This window comes from Rhinolophus sinicus, chromosome 7, assembly GCF_057876585.1.
Source record: "Rhinolophus sinicus isolate RSI-liver-muscle chromosome 7, RSI-T2T, whole genome shotgun sequence".
Taxonomy (NCBI): Eukaryota; Metazoa; Chordata; class Mammalia; order Chiroptera; family Rhinolophidae; genus Rhinolophus; species Rhinolophus sinicus.
The window spans coordinates 23,753,059-23,779,501 of NC_142507.1; the positions used below are offsets into that span (position 1 = coordinate 23,753,059).

General features: G+C 35.3%; 1 protein-coding gene across 2 annotated transcripts in view; it reads left to right on the forward strand.

The window, feature by feature from the left end:
• Positions 1 to 26,443, forward strand: part of ATP6V1H (ATPase H+ transporting V1 subunit H) — a 154,019-nt gene that overhangs the window by 34,938 nt on the left and 92,638 nt on the right. For both annotated transcript variants that reach the window (XM_019729824.3, XM_019729826.3), the window contains 2 exons: positions 1,743 to 1,840; positions 7,886 to 8,078. In XM_019729824.3, the coding sequence (XP_019585383.1) occupies positions 1,743 to 1,840; positions 7,886 to 8,078 (291 nt within the window). The remainder of the gene's footprint in view (positions 1 to 1,742; positions 1,841 to 7,885; positions 8,079 to 26,443) is intronic.

The window sequence follows — 26,443 nt, forward strand, 5'->3', positions numbered from 1 at the left end:
TGGAAACTACTCTCTGGGGCTCCGCCCCCACACAGACAAAGAAGTGATACAATTTACTTTAATTGAAGGCAATACTTCAATCATTTGACAGTGTTGCCCTTACTATGTATTTTGAAAGTAATTTCTGGAATGATATTTGGACTACGTCAGAGTATACAATAGGAGAGGGTACAGTTTTAGAACCAGCATCTTTTATATGCTCACTTACGATGTGAATCTTGAAGCTATAAATAACAGCAAAGAGTCCATATTTGAAATGTGTCATGTATGGTAATAATATGGTAAATGGACACAGAAAAGAAAGACTTACAGTGAATCAAGAAATTTTTGTGTTGAGAGAAAATTGTTGATAAATGGAAGAGAAGAGAGTGCCCTACGTTGCCTTTTTATTGATGAAATATAGAAACCTTGCTTAGTCTGTCTCTGTAATGGAATTCCTCTTTCACGGGGAATACTACTTGACTTAATTGGAAAAAATACACTTTCTTCCCCCATCATGGAAGATTGTTTTAGAGCTGAAAACTCACTAGTTTTTGGTCATTAATTTCCGCTAATGTTTTGAGTTTTCAGGCAAATTATTAGTAGATATATTGTGCTTTGGGGCAACTGTGTTCAGTACTTTCTAAGTAAAATCTAAGATAACCTTTTCTTGATAACTTTTGATTATTCTACTGTATGTACTTATATCATTGTGTTTTTGTATTTGAGTGCCTGGAATTTCTTTGAAGTATTAAGTTTTAACAAACGTTGTTTAAATTAAAACACAGAGGTTAGCATCGTGTGTATTAGGTTTTGTGAATTTATAGAAGATCCATATTCTCTCCTTTCTTCTTCATTTTTTTTTATTAGCATGTTCTTTAAGGCTAGAGTCTGAAATTTAGTCTTGTTTATCCATTTCTTATAGATATAAGGCTGATGGTAAATATTTAGAGAAGAGCCAGGCGAGGTGTTACTACTGGCTTTGCTAAAATGGAGGAGTCTGCTGCTTCCTGGGGATATTATTCCTGTTTATTTCAAGTTTCAGATTTAACCACAACTTTTCTAAGACAGTGCTTTTGAACTGATAGTTTTTACAAGTGATAGAGAGTGTTTTTTAAGGGTTTAGTCACACTTTTTATATGTGGTATAATGTTTTTTATTTTTTTAAGCTTCCCATTTATTGAATTTCTAGGAAATGTCTAGCTGTATGATGAATTACTTTACTTAATTCTAACAATACCTTTTCAGGGTACTTGGGGTGTCATCCTCATTAAGGATGAAGAAATTGAATTTGGAAAGGTTCAGTAACTTGCCCAAGATCATTCAAATATAGGTCTGTCTCAAAGCATACACTTTTATCTTTTTAATTTTATTGTTGTTCTTTGATATTTCTATAATTTTGAAGAGCTGTATTCTCTATATAGTGCCTGTATTCAGAGGAAGTGAAACATTGCAAAGTAATTATCAAACCATATCAAAGACATAATATCTTTGTTCCCTCATTTCCCTAACTATGCATATGTGTTTAAATAGTCTTGAACTGTATAGGTTTAATTTGGCAGAGAACATCAGCTTGATTTCTAAGAGGTAGAGAGAAAAGCAAAAATGAGGATTGATTTTTGAAAAAATATTACGATTTTTGGTGTTCTGATGATAAGAAATTATAGCAAAAAAAAAAAAAAATTCCAGTCTTTTCGTATATGTATAATCTCATGACTTTAAATACGTACCAATTTTAAAAACTTGTACTTCTTCTTGCATAGAGCTCTCAGTATGTTCAGTGTGTTGCTGGGTGTCTGCAGCTGATGCTTCGGGTCAATGAGTACCGCTTTGCCTGGGTAGAAGCAGATGGGGTAAACTGGTGAGTGCCTATTTACTTTTAATGTAGAACAACATTTAAAAGCATCTCTCCTTGACATTTACAAAGAAATTAATTCTGTTAATCACCCAAAAGAAGTATTTTAATTTTCTCATTTCTGTTTACAGTGGATTATGCTAACTTTTCTAGAAATCAATAATAACTACCAGTTGGAATGTTTCCCCTTTTCCTTGCATGGTCTGTGCTATTATAAGAGGCTAAGGATTCCTAAAAACCAAATCTTGGTAGAACAAATTCCAGATACTCAGAATAGAAAAACAATTTTAAAAATGTGGTAAATACAGGCAAAAATCAACAATAAAAAGTCTTATGCCAAAAAGAGTGAATATCAGTCATTCTTTGTAAAGCTATATAATCAGTCCATTCTTTGTGGGGTCCTCATTTGCAGGTCCAGAAGCTTTGAGGAGCTGTCTTTTCAGATTTAACAATGTGTTTTTACAAACAAAGAACCCATAACCCCCCAAAACAAACAAATAAAATTATTTTACTACCAGAAAGCCAATTTATTTATTTATAGTGATAGATCTTACTGCTCTTTAACCAAATATTCTTTTCAGTTAGTGAAGACATTTTTTGTCTGTTGGAAAATCTATACAGGAAGCTAGTTTATCAACAGAAGGTTGCTTGGTGAGGGAGGCTTGAGAGCAGAAGAGTTGACTGAATGATCCTGACGCTGTGGTAGGGTTATGCGTCCAGCTTCAGTTTAGGAATATACCTGCCAAAAGGACCACATACCCTAGATCTTCTCAGCCAATATTTGCATGCGATTTCTTAGGGTGGGTTACTTCTGCAAATGACTGTTCTTATGAATTACATTTGAATTGTCATAAGCTACACTATAACCATCAACTCAATAAATTAGTAATCTTATAATAATCTGCAAAATTTCTACTTATACGTATTTAATCCCCAGTATGTCAGGAAAAATAGTCATAATTTGCTATCTAGATCCTTTGTAAAATATATATTTAATCATTTTATGAATAATTAATAGAATTAAGAAAAAAGAGATAGTAGAAAACAACCATTAGAAATTTTAATAAGAATTTTTACATAGCATACCTTTTTGTAGTAAGTAAATTTTGGTGCACAAACATCATAAAAGATGAAAGAAAACCATGATATGTCCTTTTAGCAAATTGGAATTGTCCAAGTTGTTGTTGCAATACTGTTTTGAAGTTTTTCATGTTGAATGGCTAACTAGGTGAGAGTACAATATTACCTTTTTGTCCTTAGAAATATATTGTTCACTCATCAATTTTCTAGTTTGAGATATAGTCATCTGAAGAATCACAGTTTAAGATTTCACTTATGTGACCAATTTCATCATCATTGTTATAGAATGGAATGCTGTCTGTCTCTTTGCTTTCAACTTCCAATTTATCTAATAATAGTAAAATGCCTTCCTCAGGTAATTGTCAGTATAGGAAGGAAATAAAAAGTTCTGAATTCTCAGCTGTGTTCATACTGTGTCAGCAGACTCAACAGAGGGACTCAGAGGACTCAGCATTTAGTTGTTCTCATGGCTGAGATTTATTACAGAGACGGTATGGATACACAGCTGGACCATAAGGCTGAGTCTGGAGGAATCCATGTAAAGCTTTCTTAGTACTCTTCCTTCCATGAGGGGATTGCATAGCACACTCTTCCCCCAGCAATGAAAGTGCAACAACATTTGTGTAAGGTTTCTGCCCAGGAAACTCACTAGGCACTCCACACCCACAGTTTTTATTGAGGTTTGTTAGGTAGACACCCTCTGCCTAACACACTGCAAAATTCCAGGCTCCAGATGTAAGGCCAGATGTTCAGCATAAACGTTGTTTGTGCAAACAGTTTAGGTACAGTGAGCCACCCTTATCATTTAGGAAAAGTTTTGTATCAGTGTAGGGAACTGTTTACCAGTCAAGTTCCCACAGCCAGCCAAGGGCCAGCTTTGCAGGCAGTCTTTTCTAAGGATAACAGTCAGAGGATGATGATTTTAATAAAGGTAGACTGGAAAGATGGTGATTCTAGTCTTTTTACCTTCTTAGAAAAATGGTGCAATATTTTGGGCAATACAATAAAAAAGGATGATTATTTACTTATCTATTTATCAGTATTATATTATCTTCCTAAGTGATTCATTATTCTCCAACTTTCTTATAAGTTTAGTCTTTAAATGTTTTTAGCATAGTTGGGAGTAATGAATGGATAATGATGAAATAATATCAAGGATGATGAAATAGTGTAATTCTCTAAATTATATATAACAAAATCTTAAAGTTTCCATAACATACCTTAGGTTTAAAATAGACCTGGATGATGATTGCAAAATAAATGGAATTTTATTCTATGAAACAAAAAGTAGATTTTCTTTTTGTTCTTTGGAAGACTGGTAAGAGAATAAAAGTCACGAAACAAATTTATACAAAGTTATAGTTGTAGTTATAAGTATAGTTATAATTGCTCAAAAATAAACTCAAATACTAAAATTTAGTTCAATAAACTGTAAAATCAAGAATAACCACATGCTGCTGTTCTAATTACTGGCACTTAGTATTTTGGAGGACAGTAAGCAATATTAACTATTCAGTTTAGCAACAAGAGCAGGGATAAATACAATTTAGAATATTTCATGTTCAACCTACACATTTTAGTGGGTAGTGACCACTAACAAGATTAGCAATAATCAAATCAATAAAGAAGCATTTAGGGTGAGAATAGGCATTAATAAAGGTATAATATGTTAACTTGCTGATGGTATAGCAATTTAGAAAAATCATTTAATCTTCATTTTTTAAGAAATGAAATGTGCACTTTGTACTTTTCAGTATCTTTTGTTAGGATTGAAAGTTTTCTTATATATTTTTTCTGGTATTTCTCAAATCACAAGGAGAATCATACGAGGAGAAACAATCTTCAAGTGTAGCCTGTTTGAAGAGAATTGATGTTTTTAAAACCCCAGTATATTTTTATCTATATAATTTTCTTTCTTTTTTGGTTAAAAACCTGTTACATGAATGACACAACACTATTTCTGAATGTTTGTATATCCATATAAGAACAAAAATATACTTTGCATTGTCTTGTGTATTGTTGACTTCACTAGAAGATCTAAAGGTTAGCACTGATTTTTTTTTAAATACTGGAGCTGAAAGGGGGCTTTTACTGGAGTAATTCCCTCCACAAATTCATCCAGCACTTCTGAACATTTATACCCCAATATTTGAAATATTTTGAAAGTATAAAGAAGCATATAAATGAAAGCTAAGTTTTTTTAAAAACATCAGAACATTACATTATTGGGTGATATTGCGTGATGAGGTGCGAGGTGCTCATGGGTTTGAAGAGCAGCTGCTAGCTAAAAGTGTACAAATCAGCCAGTAAACTAGCTGCTTTTCCTCCCTACTCCCTGCATTGGCTGGATTGAAAAAACAACAAAACACCTTAATTAAAAGACAAAACAGAACACTAAATAGTTATTTTGGCCTCATGGACCTTGGCCTTCTTTCTAATCTTGGATTTGACAATTATTTGTATTTTTTGAGCTCTCTGTATAATGTTGTACTATATATTATGGGAACACAAAGAAACACACATGGTCCTTTCCTCTAAGGAATTTACAGTCTTGTTGGCAAGTATTATTAAATACCTAACAAAGGTAGCATTTAGGAGTCTACAACATCATTTAATAACTTTTTCAGGGACTTTAACAGTAGCACCAAACTCACCAGTTTGAGAGGGTTAGCAGAAACCTAACTGGTAATTCATGCCTGCCCACTCATTCTTCAGGTCTCAGCTCCAGGGCCACGTCCTCTGAATCCTTCCCTCCACTGCACTAGACTCAGTTTCCTTGAGAGCACAGGCATTGTCTGTTTTTCCAACCTTTATGTCATTATATCCCCCGTGCCTTGCACCGTACAACATACATTTGTTAAAGTACTATTATCTCCTTAGCATGTCCTTTATGCTCCACTGTATTAAGAGTTAGGGCTCCTGCACCTAAGGGTATCCCTTCCTTATTCTGGTAAACAGGAGCTTTATTTTCCTTCATTAGAGTATTTCTTATGGTTGATATTTGGATATAGAAGACTTCTCCAGTAATCATATATATATCTATATACACATATATCTATATATCTATATACATATATATGTATACACATATATGTAGTAGACTAATTTTAAACTAGCTTAAACTTTTCTGTAGCATTCATCGTTGACCACTCCTTCCTTTGAAACCTTTCTGTCTTGGTTTCTGCAATAGAATATTGGTCCTGAGCTCTCCTTAATCCCTCTGGTTATTAAAGTTTTTTTACTTTAACAGAGATAGTTTAATGTGAAGAACTGTTAACTAGGTTTCTGAAAACAAACAAGGATTCTCAAGTGTCAGAAAGATAGGAAGTACAGATACTCCTAAAGCTGGGTAGCAAAGGTAAGAAATTGCAATTACTAAATTTACACGCTTCAAAGAGGGGCTGTGTGAAGCTGCAATTAGAATATTAGACTAGGGAGTACTGCTTATCTGGGACTTATGTCTCTGAGTTCAGAGGAAGGGTCACATAGGTTGGGACTCAGAGGGCTGGTGCTGGTGTCTCTGAGGGTGTGCAGTGAGGCTTGTTCTGCTAGAGCTGTTGCGAAAATGAACTCAGCTGCTGCCACAGGAAAGAACGGTTGCTGCCAGGGTGACGAAATGTTGCAGAAGTGATCACAGGAAGCCAACAGGAGAAAGTCTCTCTTCCTCTATCCTGCAGTCAGCCTCTAGCATCTCCTATCGGCAGAGCCAGCTGGTAAAGTAGATATGTGGCTTAATGTCTCAGCCACAACGTCACAAAGCGAAGGGTAAAAGGCTTACCTTAATAACTGAAATAATCAGAGAACAAAGGAAACTGGGTATTAGGGTACTAACAGAATAAAATTACATGATTTTACACCTGTTGAAGTATTGACATCAATATTAAGTAAAAGCAAGTCTTACACAATAGCCAAATATGAGATGATTAAGGAAAATTCAGCAAATTTGTAACTATACAAATGACAAAAATGGAGAAATGGCAAAAATATAAACCTTCCAGTGGGCTACTACTTATAGATTGTAAAATTAAATTTAAAATTTATAGTAGTAGATTTATTTTTTAGAGCAGTTTTAGCTTTACAGAAAAATTGAAAGTGCAGTAAGTTCCCATAGATGAGGTATGATCAAACAATACGGTAAAAGTTTAAATTAAAAAAAATTGATAATAGTAAAAGACACATTGCCTTTAATCCCCTTCAAAATACTCCTTTTCGCTTCCAACACACGTATCCCATTGTTCTTGCTACTTTCTGAAGCAGTCCTGGAAGTCCTCTTTTGTGAGTGTCTTTAGTTGCGCTGTTGGGGCTGACTGGATCGATTCAAAATGTTTCTATCCTTTGTTGTGTGACTATAGGCATTCCCCAGAGAAATTTCCTTAGCACTCTTCTTTGGTGTAATCTCTTTCATTTCCATTTTCCTTATCAGTAAAATTGGAGATTGAACTAGAAGCTTCTGAGGTTCTAACCCTGAAATTCAATGATTGGCTATGTTAAATTAGGACTTATAATGGGTTTTTCCAATCGCATGCCCTCTTTTCTCTAAGTTTCCTAAATATTTTTAAAGCTGTAAATGATCCTCTTGGTCGTCAAGACTCAAAATCTTGATATAACATCTGACTTCACCAAGATGTACTGGGTGTCATCCATGTGTCACCAAGTCCTGTTGACTTTAGCTCCTTAAATGTGTCAGATTCTTGTTTCCATTCCTACTGCCGTGTTGCAAATCTGTGTTCTCTTTCTCATTGCTTTTCTGCAGCAATTGCTGCTTGCCTTAGTCCTGTGACTTTGGAGAGGGTTAAGTGAAGCTGTGCTGCAAATGGCTCTGCATGAGTGGGGATCTAGTTCGCTTGTTATTGCTGGCAGAAAACAAACTGAGGACATAATTTTGTTTCATTAGTGCAAAAAGAGTGATCAATTATTTCTTTTTGTTGCACTGTTATATTAAATGTTTTCTTAATATGTGTTCCTTTTCAGCATAATGGGAGTTTTGAGTAACAAGTGTGGCTTTCAACTCCAGTATCAAATGATTTTTTCAATATGGCTCCTGGCATTCAGTCCTCAAATGTGTGAACACCTGCGGCGCTATAATATCATTCCTGTTCTGTCCGATATCCTTCAAGAATCCGTCAAAGAGAAAGTGACAAGAATCATCCTGGCAGCATTCCGTGTAAGTGTTCTGTGGTGTTTTTTTATGGTGCACATGCATGTGTGTGTGTGTGTGTGTGTGTGTGTGTGTGTGTGTGTGAGAGAGAGAGAGAGAGAGAGAGAGAGAGAGAGAGAGAGAGAGAGAGAGAGAGAGAAGGAGGGACAGAGGCATTTTCACTGTGGAGTATATTTGAGGGCTTTTGGGGGGTGGGAAAAAGTTGCTTGTTCTCTATGTAGTTATGAAACTATGGCACGTTGGTGAAGATAGAGTAAAATATCACTAATTTGTATTGATGGCATGTGGGAGGAACTGATTTAATTGGATGAAATGTATGAGTTACAGAATGCTTGTAAGGAAATATAATTGTATTGCATTCAGATAGAGGAAGTCCTTTTTTGTTGCAGTTTTCCAACAGACTGTTATTGAGGTTTTTCTCTTATGGTGCCCTTAGTGTAGTATGGAGTTCTATTTTAGATTCTGGATTTATTGACTAGCAGTATTTCTGAGACAGCTATAAAGATCTATAATTATTTTGAACAGTAAAGTTATTCTATTAGGATATTAGAATTTTTGGCAATTATCTAAGTCAACTTTCTCTTTTGAATAGATGAGGGAGTTGAGGCAAGAGGGGAGCAGAGCTAGAATCTGAATACTAGGTCTTCTGTCGGCCAGGCAATTGTAGCACAGAATAAAATATTGTTAATTATGGTTACTCAGAGCCAGTGCATTTGCTGTAACAATTGTCTGTTGATAATTTTGTTGGTTGCCTTAGAATTTAAGGAGGCTTCTGAGGGATGGCTTGGCTGACCTAGTGTCTTTAAGGCTGCTGCACAAGAGTAATAATAGTGGCTTTGTCTCCTGTAGTGCTTACAGCGTGCCATGCATCATTCTAAGGTTTTCCATTTGTTAACTCATTTAATGCTTACCACAGCCATATAATATGGCAATTATTGTTGTTATTATTAGTATATTGGTATCATATCATATAATATGGCAATTATTGTTGTTATTGTTAGTATATTGGTATCATTAGTGTTAGTGTTAGTCTCATCATACAAACTGGATACTGAGGCAGAGAGGGCAGTTTACTGGTAGGTGGTAGACATACAAATCCAAGTTAGTTTCAGAATATGCTTTTAACCATTATTTGTTATGCTTTCTTTAAATAACCAACAAAATAAATAAAAAGTAGTACAGATATATTGCAAACATTTAAATAAAATCATCACATTTGCCAAATATAGTCAGTAACATCTTTTTGATTTTTCTAAGCACGCAGAGATAAATATATAAATAAGTGTATGATTTTGTTTTGTGTTTAAAAATAAAAATGGCATCATATGATAAATACTGTCCTATAACTTTATTCTTATATATGTAATGAATATATTTTCATTTTTATATGTATAGAAATTCAATGTACTTTTTAATGGTTGTATCCGACTATGTTGATGTGAAGTGGTTTATTTAACCAGTGTCTTATTGTTGGGCATGTAGAGTGCTTCTAGTTTCTTTTACATATGTTTGCCCACTTTGATGAATATTTCAGTTGGATATAGTACTACAGATGGAATTGCTGAGTCAAAGAATATACTTTGATGGATTTATGGATTATATTGGTGGGTTATATCTAATCACCTTTCAAAGATGTGCAAATTTATATTTTCATCAACTGTATTGAGAATGCATGTTTTTCCATTTTTTCACTTGCATTTAATATACTTTTCTTTCAATTGTTAAAAAAATTAGGTGAAAAATGAAATCATTGTTTTAAATTTGTATTCTGTTAAGAGTGGAGCTGAGCATCTCTTAGTATTTTTATCAGTCATTTATATTCTTCCTATAAATTGCTTATTCATAGCATTTGTGACCTTTTAAGTTTTAAAATTTGATATGTAGGAAATCTTTTCTAGATGTTTGTAGTTAATAATAGTAATAACTAATGTTTATTGACAGTTTATTCTGTGTGAGGCACTACTTTAATTGCTTTAAATGTATTACACATTCAATCTCCCCAGGACTCCATGCAATGGGCATTAGGCCACAAGAGTAAAGTAATTTGCAAAAACAGACAGGAAGCAGTAGAGCTGGAATATAGATTCAGGCAGTACGACTCATACTCTTTACCTTCATGCTAACCTGTCTTTGATATTGAAAATAATAAATGTTATAATTTACTGGGTGATTTTCATGCATTGCCTTATTTAATCTTCATGATAATCCAATAGATGCTATTATTTTCATTTTATAGTGGGGAAACCAAGACTTGGAGATATGGCTTCAAAGCTATCTTCCTTTTTTTAAATTAAAGTCTATTGGGGTGACAATGGTTAGTAAAGTTATATAGGTTTCAAGTGTGCAATTCGGTAATACACCATCTATATATCACATTGTGTGTTCACCACCCAGAGTAAGTTCTTCCATCACCATATATTTGATCCTGTTTACCCTCATCTACCACCCCACACCCCGCTTAACCTCTGGTAACCAACCGCTAAACTATTGTCTATGTTTATCAGTTTTTGTTTCTTTATTTGTTTGTCTTGTTCCTTTGTTGCTTTCAGTTTTATATCCCATATATCAGTGAAATCACATGGTTCTTGACTTTTTCTGTGTGACTTGTTTCGCTTAGCATAATAATCTCAAGATCCATCCATGTTGTCGCAGTGGCACTATTTCATCTTTTCTTATGGCAGAGTTGTATTCCATTACCACATCTTCTTTATCCAATCATCTATCAAAGGACATTTTGTTTGTTTCCATGTATTGGCCACTGTAAATAAAGCTGCATTGAACAATGGAGCATGTATGTCTTTATAGATAAATGTTTTCAGATCTTTTGGGTAGATACCCAGGAGAGGGATTGCTGGGTCATATGGTAATCTTCTTCTTAAATTTTTGAGGAACCTTCCATAGCGGCTGCACCAGTCTGCATTCCCACCAACAGTGTATGAGGGTTCTTTTTTTTCCACAGCTGCTCCAACACTTGTTATTATTTGTTTTGTTGATGATAGCCATTCTGACTGGGGTGAGGTTATAACTTATTGTAGGTTTTATTTGCATTTCTCTGATGATTAGTGATGTTGAGCATCTTTTCATATGTCTGTTGGCCATATGTCTATGTTCTTTTTGGAGAAATATCTATTCAGGTCTTCTACCCATTTTTTAATTGGAAATTTTGTTGTTGTTGTTGTTTAGTGGCATGAGTTCCTTATATATTTTGGATAGCCCCTTATTGGAGACGTTGTTTGCAAAAGTCTTCTCCCATTCAGTTGATTGCCTCTTTATTTTGTTGATGGTTTCTTTTGCTGTGCAGAAGCTTTTAGTTTGATATAATCCCATTCATTTATTTTAGCTTTTACTTCCCTTGCCTTTGAAGTCAAATTGATAAAATCCTGTTTGAACCCAAGGTCCATAAGTTTAGTACCTATGTTTTCTTCTATGCAGTTTATTGTGTCAGGTCTTATGCTTAAGTCTTTGATCCATTTTGAATTAATTTTGGTACATGGTGACAGATAGTAATCCAGTTTCATTCTTTTGCACGTGGCTTTCCAAGTCTCCCAGCACCATTTATTGAAGAGGCTGTCTTTTCTCCAGTGTATGCTTTTGACTTCTTTGTCCAAAATTATCTGTCCATATTTATGTGGTTTTATTTCTGGGTTCTCAGTTCTAGTCCATAGGTCTATGTGTCTGTTTTTCTGCCAATACCATACTGGTTTGATTATTTTGCTCTGTAGTATAAGCTGAAGTCAGGGAGTGTGATACCTCCAGCATTGTTCTTTTTTCTTAAGATTGCTTTGGCTATTCAGGGTCTTTTGTAGTTCCAAACAAATCTGTTGATTTTTTGTTCTATTTCTTTAAAAACTGCCATTGGTGTTTTGATGGGGATTGCATTAAATCTGTATATTGCTTTGGGTCATTTTAACTGTGTTGATTCTTCCAATGCATGAGCACAGAATGTCTTTCCATTTGTTTGTGTCTTCTTCAATTTCTTTAAAAATGTCTTATAGTTTGCAGTTTATAGGTTTTAGGCGTCCTTGGTTAAGTTTATTCCTATATATTTTATTCTTTTTGTTGCAATTGCAAAAAGAGTTTTTTCCCTGAGATTGCATTGTTAGTATATAGGAATGCAGTGGATTTTTATATGTTGGTTTTATAGCTGGCAACTTTACTGTGTTTGTTTATTGTTACTAATAGTTTTTTGGTGGATTCTTTAGGGTTTTCTATATATGTAGCATCATGTCATCCACAGAAAGTGACAATGTAACTTCTTCATTCCCAATTCTGATGCGTTTTATTTCTTTGTCTTGTCTCATTGCTCTGGCTAGGACTTCCAATACTATGTTGAAAAGCAGTGGTGTGGGGGACAGCCCTGTGTTGTTCCTGAACATAGAGCAAAGAACTTCAGTTTTTCATGATTCATTATATTAGCTGAGGGTTTGTCATTTATGGCCTGTGTTATGTTAAGGTGTTTTCCATCTGTACCCATTTTATTAAGTCTGTGAATCATAAATGGATGTTGTATCTTGTCAAATGCTTTTTCTGCGTCTATTGATATAATCATATGATTTTTGTCCTTTATTTTGTTTATGCAGTTTATCACATTGATTGATTTGTATATGTTGAACCATCCCTGTGCCCCTGGGATGAATCCCACTTGGTCGTGATGTATAATCTTTTAATGCATTGTTGCATTCAATTTGCTAGAATTTTGTTTAGGATTTTTGCATCTGTATTCATCAGAGATATTGGTCTGTAATTTTCTTTTTTTGTGTTATCCTACCAGGTTTCTGTATCAGTGTAATGTTTGCCTCATAAAATGAGTTAGGGAGTATTGTCTCTTCCTCAAGTTTTTGGAAGAGTTTGAGTAGGACAGGTTTTAGATCCTCTTTGAATGCTTGGTAGAATTCACTAGTGAAGCAATCTGTTGTTGCACTTTTGCTTTTGGGAAGATTTTGGATGACTGATTCAATTTCTTTACTGTTGATCAGTCTGTTTAGATTTTCCAGTTCTTCGTGATTCATCCTTGGAAGGGTATATGTTTCTAAGAACTTGTCCATTGCTATTGGTTATTGTATTTGGCAGCATATAGTTCTTCATAGTATTCTTGGATGATCCTTTGTGTTTCGGTGGCATTCTTGGTAACGTCTCCTCTTTCATCTGATTTTGTTTGTGTCTTTTCTCTTTTTACCTTAGTGAGTCTAGCCAAGGGTTTGTCAATTTTATTAGTCTTTTCAAAGAACCAGCTTTTGTTGCATTAATTTTTTCTAATGTCTTTTTGTTCTCTATTTCATTTAGTTATGCTCTGATTTTTATTATTTCCTTCCTTCTGATGACTTTGGGTTTCGGTTTTTTTTTTTTTTTCTAGTTCTTTAAGGTGTAATGTGAAGTCATTTATCTGGGATTTTTCTTCCTTTTTGAGATAGGCCTGTAATGATATAAATTTCCCTCTTATTACTGCATCGCTGCATCTCAATAACTTTGGTAGGATGTATTTTCATTCTCATTTGTTTCTATGTATCTTTTGATCTTTCCTCTTATTTCTTTTTCGACGTTGTCATTCTTTTAAAATATGTTATTTGTGGTTTTTCCTGCTTTCTTTTTGCAGTTGATATCCAATTTCAAAGCCTTGTGATCAGAGAATATACCAAACAGGTATATTTTCAATCTTACATTTTCTATTTTCTGAGGCTCTTTATGTCCTAATGTATGGTCTATCCTTGAGAATGTTCCACGTACAGTATAAAATAATGTATAGTCTGTTCTAGGATGAAGTGCTCTACAAATGTCATTTATGTCTATTTCATCAAATGTGTCATTTACGGCTGATATTACTTTATTTTCTGTTTGGATGATCTATCCATAACTATCAATGATTTATTTAGGTCTCCTACTATAATTGAGCTTTGGTCAACGTCTGCTTTTATTTCTGGTAGTAGTTGCTTTGTACATTTTGCTACTCCCTGATTGGGGGCATAAATATTGATGACTGTTATGTCTTCTTGTTATATAGTCCCCTTTATCATTATGAAATGTCCATCTTTGTCTCTTGTTACCTTTTTTGTTACCTTCCTGCAATCTGTTTTGTTTGAGATGAGTATGAGTACACTGGATTTTCTCTGGATACCATTTGCTTGGAGTGTCAATTTCCACCCTTCCACTTTGAATCTATATTTGTCCTTGTAGCTGAGATGTGTCTCTTGGAGGCAGCGTATGGTTGGATTTAAGTTTTTCATCCGAACTGCTGCTGTATGTGTTTTTATTTGTGAGTTCAGTCCACATACATTTAGGGTGACTATTGACAAAGGAGGATTTCCTATCATTCTATCTTTTGTTTTCTGATAATATGGTGTCTCCATTGTTTCTTTTCCTTTTTGTTACTGTCTATTATTTCAGTGTGGTAGTATTCTATGATTTTTCCCTCTGTTTCTTCTTTTTTTATGTTATATATTTCAGTTCTGGATTTTTTTTTTTTTGAGTGGTTACCATTAAGTTTATGTAAAAGAAAGTTTCATATTTAGAGTATTCCATTTTCTCCATTTCTTTTTGCCAGTTCAGACCTTTACTCTCTCCCCTTTTATTTTTTTGTTGTCACAAATTATCCCTATTTATGCTGTGAGTTGATTTCTGAGTTGCAGTAGCAATTTGTCTTTTTCCTCTTTTTTTTTTTAATGCTTTTTTTCTTCTTTACCCTGTGAGTTATGTTTAAGTGTATAGTGCCCTATTCGTTGTAAGTATTGCCATTTCCTATTTCTGTCTGTTTGTTTGTAATACTGCTCATGGATTTTTATTCTTTTGCTTTTTGTTTCAGGTCGAATAACCTTCTTCAGTATTTCTTGTAGTACAGGTTCATGTGTTAGACAATTCCGTCAGCTCCTGTATGTAGGGGAAGGTTTTTATTTCTCCTTCATATCTAAAGGATATTTTTGCTGGCTCCTAATTTCTGATTCCACTCCCTTCTGGCTTGTAGAGTTTGTGCTGAAAAATCTGATGGTAATCTAATGGCCTTTATTTTGTAGGTTACAGTCTTCTTTTCCCTGGCTGTTTTGAGGATTCTTTCTTTGTTGTTAATTTTTGACGACTTCAATACAGTGTGCCTTAGAGAAGGCCTGTTGGGATTAAGGTAATTAGATGTTCTCTTTGCTTCTTGGATTCGACGATCCAGTTCTTTCCCGAAGTTTGGGAAGTTCTCGTCAACTACTTGTTTGAATATATTCTCTGTACCTTTCTCCCTTTCTTCTCTTGGTATGCCCATTATTCTTATATTTTTCTTTCTGATGGAGTCAGAAATTTCTTATAGAGTTCTTTCGTTTCATTTTATTCTCAAGTCTCTCTCTTCCATCTGTGTCATTTTCAGATTTGTATCTTCACTGTCACTGATTCTTGTCTCCATCTGGTCAGCTCCATTACCTAAGCTAGCTATTTCATTTTTCATTTGTATTACTGAGTTATTAATCTCAAGAAATTCTATTTGGTTCTTTTTTAAAATTTCAATCTCTTTGGTAAAATGTTCTTTTTGTTCTTTGTGTTTCTGAGTTCATTAACCTGCCTGTCTGTGTTTTCTTGCATCTTACTGAGTTTTTTCAGAACTGCTATCTTGAATTCTCTGTCATGTCGGTCATATATTTCCATGTCTTTAAGTTCATTTTCTGGAGACTTTTCATTTTCTTTGTGAGCTGCCTTGTTACCTCGTTATTCATGGCTATTAATGAATTATTATTTTTTTCCCTAGGCATCTACAGGAGTGGGTTCTGTAACAGGTTGGTAGGAAAAGGTGTTTCTTTTGCTTTCCAGTAGGTGTTGGTACAATGCTTTATTTTCTCTCTGTAGCCTTTTATTCTCTCTCACACTATAGTGTTGTATTTTCTGTGCAGTGTTCTGGCTTCTCACACAGTGGGGGGATTTCCTGAAAGCTGGGCTTCTTCTCCATGAGCAGGTCACTTGGGTCTCAGGTAGGGATTCCAGGTGGGAATTCCCACCCGTTTTCAGGAATCTTTTTTTTTTTTACCATTCCCGAATCCCGAGATATAAACTGTTTTCCGTTTTCCATGATGAATCATTTCCACAAAGTGATGGCCGATACTACCAACAACCTGGGTTCAAGGAGCCGATTTTCCTGATTTCCTGACCAACTTTTCTCGGGATTCGGGAATGAAAGTGAAAAGAATTCCTGAGAATGGATGGGAATTCCTGCCTGGAAACCCTAGTCTTGGCACTGCCTCTCTTGGGTGATGCGGAGAGCTTTTGAAGTTCCAAAGCTCTTCTTGCACCAGATTCAGGGCCTGTGTGTTTCAGCATCCACCCAGATTGGTGGGGGCTGGGATGGGGTGGGTTGTGAGACGTGGCTCTGAGCAATGGCGACTACCAGCTCAGGTATCTTTTCCCTACATTTCTTTCCTTTTTGATGGAATTAGTTGTGCTGTGAGTCTGTGGCTCCATGGCTGAAGTTCTCAGAGTTGTAAGTATTCTGTTCTTTGGAGCTGACACTGCTACTGTTCCGTTTCTATCACTGGGAAGATGGGGGTGGGGTGAGGTCTGGGAGGGTAAGAAGTGGTTGGCCAGGATCTGTGCATTTGTCTTCTGTCGTCTGCTTGGCAGTGAGAGCTTAAACCACCGTTCTCACCCTTCTTCCCTCAGTCTTTGCTCTGATGTCTCTGCAGTGAGCATTGGGTTCATCGTGTTATGTGCTGATCCCTCAGGCGGGACTGTGGGCCATAATGTTAGTTCTAGCAGTCCTGATTTTTCTCTCTCCTTCGACTGGAATGCAGGGAGCTCCTAGCTCCATTCTGCGTCCTGTGGCCCATGACCACGCCCTGCACTTCCCCTTTCCCTCCTCCCCCGCTTACTCAATTTGCCCACCTTTAGATGAATTCAGTTGTATGTCTCTTGGGCTTGCCTGTCTGCCACATAGGGAGTCCTTTGTGGAATTAAAACTTTAATTTGTTGTAAATTTCAAGGGAAATTTCAAGAGGCTCATCCCATGGTGCCATTTCTGAGATGTAATCTCATCTGTCTTCTTAACCAGTCTGTCATCTCTTTTTTTTATTTTTTTTGGGTGCATTTTCTGAGGAATCTTAAGCGTGGCATTAAAAGGAGAGAAAACCATGCAAAGGAAAACCATAAGTCATGTGAGAGTGGAATTCATATTCCTTTGCTGAAGATACCAGCTGAAAGCTTTAAACCCCATGTTTTTGTCCTGCTGCCTAACAAGGGTTGAGTGAGTCATTAATGGCATGGAGAAGTGAAGTTCAGTGTAAATTTCATTGAAATGTGGAAAGTGAATTGAAAGTGTGAATTGCTAGATACGATAAATGCCAGTTAATTGTTGACCAAGTGTTGCTCTGTGTATTAGATTTGTTTTTGATTATCCTTATTTATAAAAAGTAACATCTTTTTTATGTAAAAATTGTTCTGTGGCCCTTGAGAGGTATATTCTTAAGAAATAAGTAAATGTGGTCCTTCTCTACCCCTCTGCCTTAGCGTATTAGCTCTACTATTAGTTTTTCTAGCAAACTGTCTACCTTAGGTTAATTTCAGTCTTGTTCAGATAAAGTAAAATCGATCCTTAAATTAGAGTAGATTTGTATTAATGAGACACCACTCTGAAGTATTTTTATAGCTAAACTAAATGTATTTTTTCCTTTACTTGAGTATCTGTATTCTTATTTAGTAAAGATGAAAAATTCTTGAAATAGCATCTTCTTACAATCTCCTTCTATTGCTCAATTTGATTCACAGACGAGTTTTGAGTCCCATTTATATTCCAGTCCCATTATGCTAATTATTACAGAACACAGATGTCCAAGGTACAGCTTGACATTGAAGGGCTTGTTGTTTAGAGAAGATAGAATATGTCAGTGCAATGTCAATGCAATGCAATGATAGGTAATGTACAAGAGTAAAAGTAAAAGAGATGGAGGGTAAGAATTAGGGAAAGCTTCAGAGAGGAGAAGGCTTGATGAGTTTTTTGAAAGATGCATAGTTTTTTAGATATTTAAAGGTGGAGAGAGGTTGATAAATGTTAAAGAAAGGATCTTCTGGAATTGTCAGTAATTTGTTTTTATAGAAGGATTGATTATTGCACCCTGCCCTCCACCCCAACCCTGTAGTGAACGTTAAGGGAATAAATGGAGTTTGTAAGTCCTTCATTTAAGATAGAATACTGGTATTTGTGGTCATCTGCTTTCTGAAGGAACAGACTTGCTCTGTGAAATGGAGCTTTTGCTTTACTGATGTCTATTACCATTCTGGGCATTGAACTAGTGCAACCAACACAAATCTTTCAAATCCTGTTATTGACTTAATCCAACATGTATTCATAGTCTTGGGACATCACCCATTAAAGCCCAGTGCCTTCGAATAAGACTCTGTCAGATCTACTTTTGCTACTGTGTTGCTGTGCTTACTATGGTAGAGCATGAGTAAGAGCTGATTCCACTTTCATTTTTTTAATATAATTTAATTATTAATTTCAGGTGTACAAAACAACATAATGATTAGACATTTACACCCTCGCAACATGATAACCCCACTGAGTCTACTACCCCTTTGACATTGTGCATAGCTATTACCATACCATTGAGTATATTCCCTATGCTGTACTTTATATCCTGTGTGTATATGTCTATATATATATATACACATAGACATATACACACAGGATGTATATGTATACGCATATATATGTATATATATATATATATATATATAGACATATGCACACAGGATGTGTATATATGTGTATATATGTATATATATATATATATATATATATATATATATATATATAGTTGACATTCAATATTATATTAGTTTCAGGTGTATAGCACAGTGGTTAGGCATTTATATAATCTATGAAGTGATTTCCCCCCCCAATAAGTCCATTACCCATCTGACACCCTAAATAGTCTTTACAATGTTATTGATTATATTCCCCATACTGTATTTCACATCCCTGTGTCTATTTTGTGACTACCAATTTGTACTTTCTAATCCCTTCACCTTCTCTCCCATCTTCCAACCCCTTCCCATCTAGCAACCGTCAGTTCTTCTCTGTATCTATGACTATTTCTGTTTTCTTTGCACATTTATTTTGTTCTTTAGTTTCCACATGGTTAAATATGTATTATGTATTTTCAACTCAATATATTTATTTTCTGAAGGCTTAAAACTCCTCTTATTCTGTTTGTCCTTGTTTTGAGTTTCTCACTTGTCTTTCTTCCCTTCTGTCCTACTATAGTCGCAGGAGCCTTTGTTTTATTAAACCCTTCTATTCCAAATTAAGCACCTACATTTAAAAAAGTGGAAATAGTTTGATCTTTTTTCCTGCTTATAAAAGTAATATGGTCGCAGGACTAAAAAAGTTAAGATACTGTAGAAAAACATTAAGAAAAATGTATAAATTAAACATAGTCTCACTCCCAGATGTAGAAGCCTGTTGATATTTTAATACCTATAATTTAGAATTTTTGTTCCCTTCCCACATGAGGGATCAACTCTGAATGAATTGCAGGGGCCACGGAAAGGCTGAATAGTTAGAGAGAGTCTGAATTCTTATTTCTTCACAATGTGTTGAGATCATGCTTGGCATTAATTACTATAAAGGTGTGCACTCAGGTTGGTTGTACAGGGAAGTCAGGTTTGCTGTGTTCTTGGGCTGGACTCTGTGCTTTCTGCAAGTTGCTTAACCTCTCCATGCTTCAATTTTGTTCATGTGTGTCTGGTAAGAGTAATATCATTTGTCTTAAACCTGTCATTGGATTTTATATATGCTCACATATTAATGTTGTTTGAGAAAATAATTGTTGGGTAAATTAATACTTGGCACATAGTAGGCCCTCAATAAGGATTTGTGATTGTATAAAGGACTGAATAAAAACATGGAAGTTAAAGAAAAATCTTCTATAGGGATAGGATAATGGTATTGAATTTACTGATATTTTTAATAGTTTCTTTATTGACTGAGTTAAATTCCTTTCTAAATTTTTGATTGCTTTGTTTGGTTCCTGTGTTTAAAAGTATGATGAGTTCAAATACTATGTTGAATAACATAGTGGTGAGAAAAGGCATCCTTGTCTTGTTCCTGATTTCAGAGGAAAAACTTTCAGTTTTTCACAATTAAGTATGATACTAGCTGAGGGTTTGTCATATATGGCCTCTGTTATGTTGAGGTACTTTCCTTATCTACCCATTTTATTAAGTTTTTTAATCATAAATGGATTCTATATCTTGTCAGATGCTTTTTCTGCATCTATTGATATGATCTTATGATTTTTATATTTTATTTTGTGTACACCTTTATGTGGTATAGCACATTGATCGATTTGCATATGTTGAACCATTCTTGTGCCCCTGGGATGAACCCCACTTGATCATGATGGATAGTCTTTTTAATGTATTGTTGTATTCAGTTTGCTAGTATTTTGTTTAGGATTTTTGCATCTGCATTCATCAGATATTGGTCTGTAGTTTTCTTTTTTTTGTTATCCTTACCAGGTTTTGGTATCAGGGTAAGGTTGGCCTCGTAAAATAAGTTGGGAAGTATTGCCTCTACAATGTTTTGGAAGAGTTTGAGAAGGACAGGTTATATATCATCTTTGATTGTTTGGTAGAATTCACTAGTGAAGCCATCTGGTCCTGGATTTTTGCTTTTGGGGAGGTTTTTGATGATTGTTTCAATTTCATTGCTGTTGATTGATCTATTTAGATTGTCCAGTTCTTTGTGATTTAGTCTAGGAAGGTTATATATTCCTAAGAACTTGTCCGTTTCTTCTAGGCGTTTGAATTTGGTGGCATATAGTCTTTCATAGTATTCTTTTATGGCCTTTGTATTTCTGTGTTATCTGTCATAGCTTCTCTTTCATTTCTGATTTTGTTTGTGTCTTTTCTCTCTTTATCTCAGTGAGTCCCGGCAGGGGTTTGCTAATTTCATTAGTCTTTTCAGAGAACCAGCTCTTTGTTGCATTAATTTTTTCTGTTGTCTGTTCTCTATTTCATTTAATTCTCCTTTAATTTTTATTATTTCCTTTCTTCTGCTGACTTCATTTGTTCCTCTTTTTCTAGGTCTTTTAAGGTATAATCTTAGGTTATTTGTTATTTTTTTGTTTTCTTGAGATAGGCCTGTAATGATATAAACTTTCCTCTTATTACAGTTTTGCTGTATCCCAAAAGCTTTGATATGTTGTATTGTCATTCTCATTTGTCTCTATGTATGTTTGTTTTTTCTGTTTTGTTTGTTTATTTGTTTTGTTCGTTAGATTCCAGATGTAAGCAAAATCACATTGCATCTGTTGTTCGCTCTCTGACATACTTCAGGTCCGTCCATGCCACCACTGATGGCGAAAACCCAGTCCCTTCCATGGCCGAGCAATATCCCATTGTATATATGTGCCACCTACTCTTTTATCCATTCATTCTTTGACAGACACTCAGGCTGCCTCAACATCTTGGCCGTTGTAAATAATGCTGTAATGAACATATGGAAGCACACATCCCTTTGATGTGGTGTTTTGGGTTTCTTCAGATAAATATCCAGAAGTGGGATTACTGTGGATCCTTTGTCTCTTGTTATAGCCTTTGTTTTAATGTATTTTGTCTGGTATGAGTATTGCTACCACTTTTATGTTTGTTTCCATTTTCATGAAATATCTTTTTCCCATGCCTTTACTTTCAGTCTGTGTGTCTTGATGTGAAGTGAGTCTCTTATGCACAGCAATGTGTAAGGGTCTTATTTTCTTCTCTGTTCAGCCACTCTATGTTTTGACTGGAGCATTTATTAGTCCATTTACATTTAAAGTAACTATTGATAGGTATGTAGTTATTGCCATTTTATTTATATTTTTGATTTTTAAATTTTTTATATTTAGTCTCTCTAACATACCTTGTAATACTGGTTTGGTGGTGATGAACTCTGTTAGCTTTTTCTTGTCTGGGAAGCTCTTTATCTGTCCTTCAATTCTAAATCGTAGCTTTGCTGGGTAGAGTAATCTTGATTATAGGTCCTTGCTTTTCATCACTTTGGGTATTTTATGCCAGTCCCTTCTGGTCTACAAAGTTTCTGTTGAGAAATCAGCTAACACTCTTATAGGAGCTCCTTTGTAGGTAACTGACCTCTATTCTCTTGCTTTTAATGCTCTCGCTTTGTCTTTAACCTTTGGCATTTTAATTATGGTGTGTCTTGGTGTGGGCCTCTTTGGGTTCATCTTCTTTGTGACTCTGTACTACCTGGGATTGTATGTCTATTTCCTTTGCCAGGTTAGGGAAGTTTTCCCGTCATTATTTCTTCAAATAGATTTTTAATTTCTTGTTCTCTCTCTCTCTCTCTCTCTCTCTTCTCCTTCTGGTAGCCCTGTGATGCAAATGTTGATATGCTTGATGTTGTCCCAATGGCCCCTTAAACTGTCCTCATTTTTAAAAATTATTTTTTCTCTTTGCTGTTCTGATTGGGTGTTTTCTGCTACCTTCTAAATCGCTGATTCGATCATCTGCCTCATCTAATCTACTGTTGACTACCTCCAATTTTCATTTCAATTATTGTAGTCTTTATTTCTTCCTTGTTCTTTATTATGTTTTCTGTCTCCATTTTTATGTTTCCTATCTCTGCGATCACTGAGGATCCGTATAACCAGTGTTTGGAATTCTGCATCTGGCCGATTGCTTGTCTCCAGTTTGTTTAGTTCTTTTTCTGGAGCTTTGTTTTGTTCTTTTGGGGAGGTCATGTTTCTTTTTTCCCCCATTTTGGCTGCCTCCCTGTGTTTGTTTATGTATTAGGTAGGGCTGCGATGCCCTCCTGGTCTTATTAGAGTGGCCTTATGTAACAGGTGTCCTGTGGGACCCAGTGGCGCAGTCTTCCCAATTATCAGAGCTGGGTGCTCCAGGTGTGTCCCTGGTGTGGGTTGTGTGTACCTTCCTGTTGTAGTTGAGTCTTGATTGCTGTTTGCATGTCCATGGGAGGGATTGATCCTCAGGCTGATTGGTTGCGAATACTGGCCATGAATACAGTGGAAGAGCTGTGGTGCAAGAACTGACCCTACAGAGCAGGGTTTGCTGTAGCAGGGCTCTGCTGCCTGCCCATTCTGCTCTTTGGGTGTGTTGTCCTTGGAGGTTGATGCACTGGTCCACAACAGTGCTGGTTGATGCACTGGTCCAGTTCAAAGCTGTCCCACATGCTTGATGTTGCCAGCCTTGGGTCCTCCTGGGAAGGCACCAGAGCCCTGCTACTGCAAACCCTGCTCTGTAGGATCAGGTCTTGCACCACAGCTCTTCCACTGTAGTCTTGGCCAGTATTGACAACCAATCAGCCTACATATTCAGTCACTACATGTTTTACTCCCTTTGCTCTTTTCTCCCTCCCTTCACCCCCCACCTCTTCCCCTCTGGTAACCAGTAATCTATTGTCTGTGTTTATGAGTTTGTTTCTTTCTTTGTTTTATTTGTTCATTTGCTGCTTTTTGTTTTATATCACACATATGAGTGAATTCATATGCTTTCTGTCCTTTTCTGTCTGATTTATTTCACTTAATATAATATTCTTTAGGTCCATCCATGTTGTCGCAAATGGCAATATTTTATCTTTTTTTATGGCTGAGAGTATTCCATTGTATATATGTACCACATCTTCTTTATCCAGTCATCCATTGAAGGACACTTAAGTTGTTTTCATATCTTGTGAATAATGCTGCAATGAATATAGAGGTGCACATATCTTTACAAATAACTATTCAAGTTTTTTAGTAGATACCCAGAAGAGGGATTACTGGGTCATATGGTAGCTCTATTCTTAGTTTTTTGAGAAACCCTCATTGTGTTCTCCACAGTGGCTGTACCAGTTTACTTCCCTCCGTCAGTGTATGAGGATTCCTTTTTCTCCATATCCTTTCCAACATTTATTATTTCTTTTCCAATTGATAATTGCTATTCTAACAGTTGTGAGGTGGTATCTCATTGTGATTTTGATTTTGATTTCCCTTATAACCACTGATGTTGAACAGCTTTTAATATATCTGTGGGCCATCTGTATGGCTTCCATGGAAAAGTGTCTATTCAGGTCCTCTGCCCATTTTTAAATTGGATTGTTGTCTTTTTGTTGTTGCTGAGTTCTATGAGTTCTTTATATATTTTGGATATCAACCCTTTATCGAAGTATTGTTTGCAAATATCTTATCCCATTCAGTTGGTTGTCTTTTTGTTTTGTTGATGTTTTCTTTTGCTGTGCAGAAGCTTTAGTTTGTTGTAGTCCCATTCATTTATATTTGTTTTTTCTTCCCTTGCTTTTGAGGTCAAGTTCACAAACACTCTTCTGAGACCAAGGTCCATAAGTTTATTGCCTATGTTTCTTTCTTTTTATTTTATTGTTTCTGGTTTTATATTCAAATCTTTAGTCCATTTTGAGATTTGTGGATGGTGACAAATAGCAATCTAGTTTCATTCTTTTGCATGAGGCTTTCCCCTTTCCCCAACCCATTTATTGAAGAGACTTTCCTTTTTCCACTGTATGTTTCTTGCTCCTTTGTTGAAAGTTAGTTGTCCATATATGTGTGGGTTTATTTCTGGGCTGTCAGTTCTGTTTCACTGGTATGTGTGTCTGTTTTTCTGCCTATACCATGCTGTTTTGATTACTGTAGCTTAATAGTATAGTTTGAAGTCAGGGCATGTAATACCTCTGGTTATATTCTTTTTTCTCCAGATTGCTTTGGTATTTGGGGTCTTTTGTGGTTTCATACAGATTTTAGAATTTTTTTGTTCTATTTGTGTGAGAAATACCATTGAGATTTTGACAGGGATTACACTAATCTGTATATTGCTCTAGATAATATGCCATTTTAACAATGTTAATTTTTCCAGTCCATTAACATGGAATATCTTTCCATTTCTTTATTTTTTTCTTCAATTTCTTTTCAACAGTGTGTTGTAGTTTTCAGTGTACAGGTCCTTTACCCTCTTTGTTTATTCCTGGATTTTTTATTCTTTTCGTTGTGATTGTGGATGGGATTTTTTTTTTTTTTTCATTTTTCTTTCTGAAATTTCATTGTACACTGAAATGCAATGGATTTTTCTACAATGTTTTTGACTCCTGTGACTTTACTGTCCTTGTTTGCTTCTAATGGTGTTTTGGTGGAGCCTTTAGGGTTTTCTATATATAGAATCATGTCATCTACAAATAGTGACAGTTTCACTTCTTCATTTCCCATTGGGTGCCTTTTATTTCTTTTGATTGCATCTTATGCCCAGTCACCTATACACATTCAGTCCTTTTCCTGCTCCCCTTTGATTTTGTTGTCACTAATTTTATCTTTTCATGTTGTGCATTCATTACCAGATTGCATTAATTATTGTTATTTTTTAATGTCCCTTATTCCCCCTTTGACATTTATGTTATAATTGTTTAATATCCTATTCTGATGTACAGTTGCAATTTCCTGTTTCTGTCTCTCTGTTAATCATCTTATTCAAAGTTTTGTATACTTCTGCCTTTTTGTTTCTGGTGGAAGATCTCCTTTCAACATTTCTTGTAGTACAGTCTTTTGGTGGTAAATTCTCTCAGCTTTCATTTGTCTGTGAAAGTTTTTTCTTTTTCATCTCTAAATGATAACTTTGCTGGATATATTATTCTTGGCTGATTTCCTCTGTTTTACTATTTTGATTATTTCCTTCACTCTCTCCTGGCTTGTGATGTTTCTACTCAAAAATCTGATGATAACATAATGAGGTTTCCTTTGTAGGTTACAGTCTTTTTTTCCCTCTGGCTGCCTTGAGAATGCTTTCTTTGTCATTAATTTTTGACATGTTTAGTAAAATGTGTCTTGGAGAGGCTCTTTTTGCATTGATATAGTTAGGTGTTCTGTTAGCTTCCTTTGTTCTAAAGCCCAGTTCTTGCCATTGACTTGGGAAGTTCTCATCAATTATTTCTTGGTGGACGCTTTCTGTTCCGTTCTTTCTTCTCCTTCTGGTATCCCCATTGTCCTAACGTTGCTCTTTCTAATGGTGTCAGATGGTTCTTGTAGAGTTCTTTCATCATTTTTAATTCTTAGTTCTCTCTCCTTCCTCCTGGGTCATTTTTCGATTTCTATCCTCAAGTTTGCTAATTTTCTCTTGCATTTGGTCTACTCTATTTTTAGTGCTCTCTAATGCATTTTTCATCTCATTTATTGAGTTCCTTAGCTGTTTAGTTCTTTTTTATAGTTTCTGTCTCTTTGATAAAATACTCCTTTTGTTCATTAATTTTATTCCTGAGCTTATTGAATTGCTTTTCTGAGTTCTCTTTTATCTCATTGAGCTTCTCATAAGTGCCATCTTAAATTCTGTCATTTAAATCACAGTCTTACCTGACTTTGAGTTTGGTTTCTGGAGACTTTTCATTTTCTTTCTGTGCCCCCATATTTCCTTTG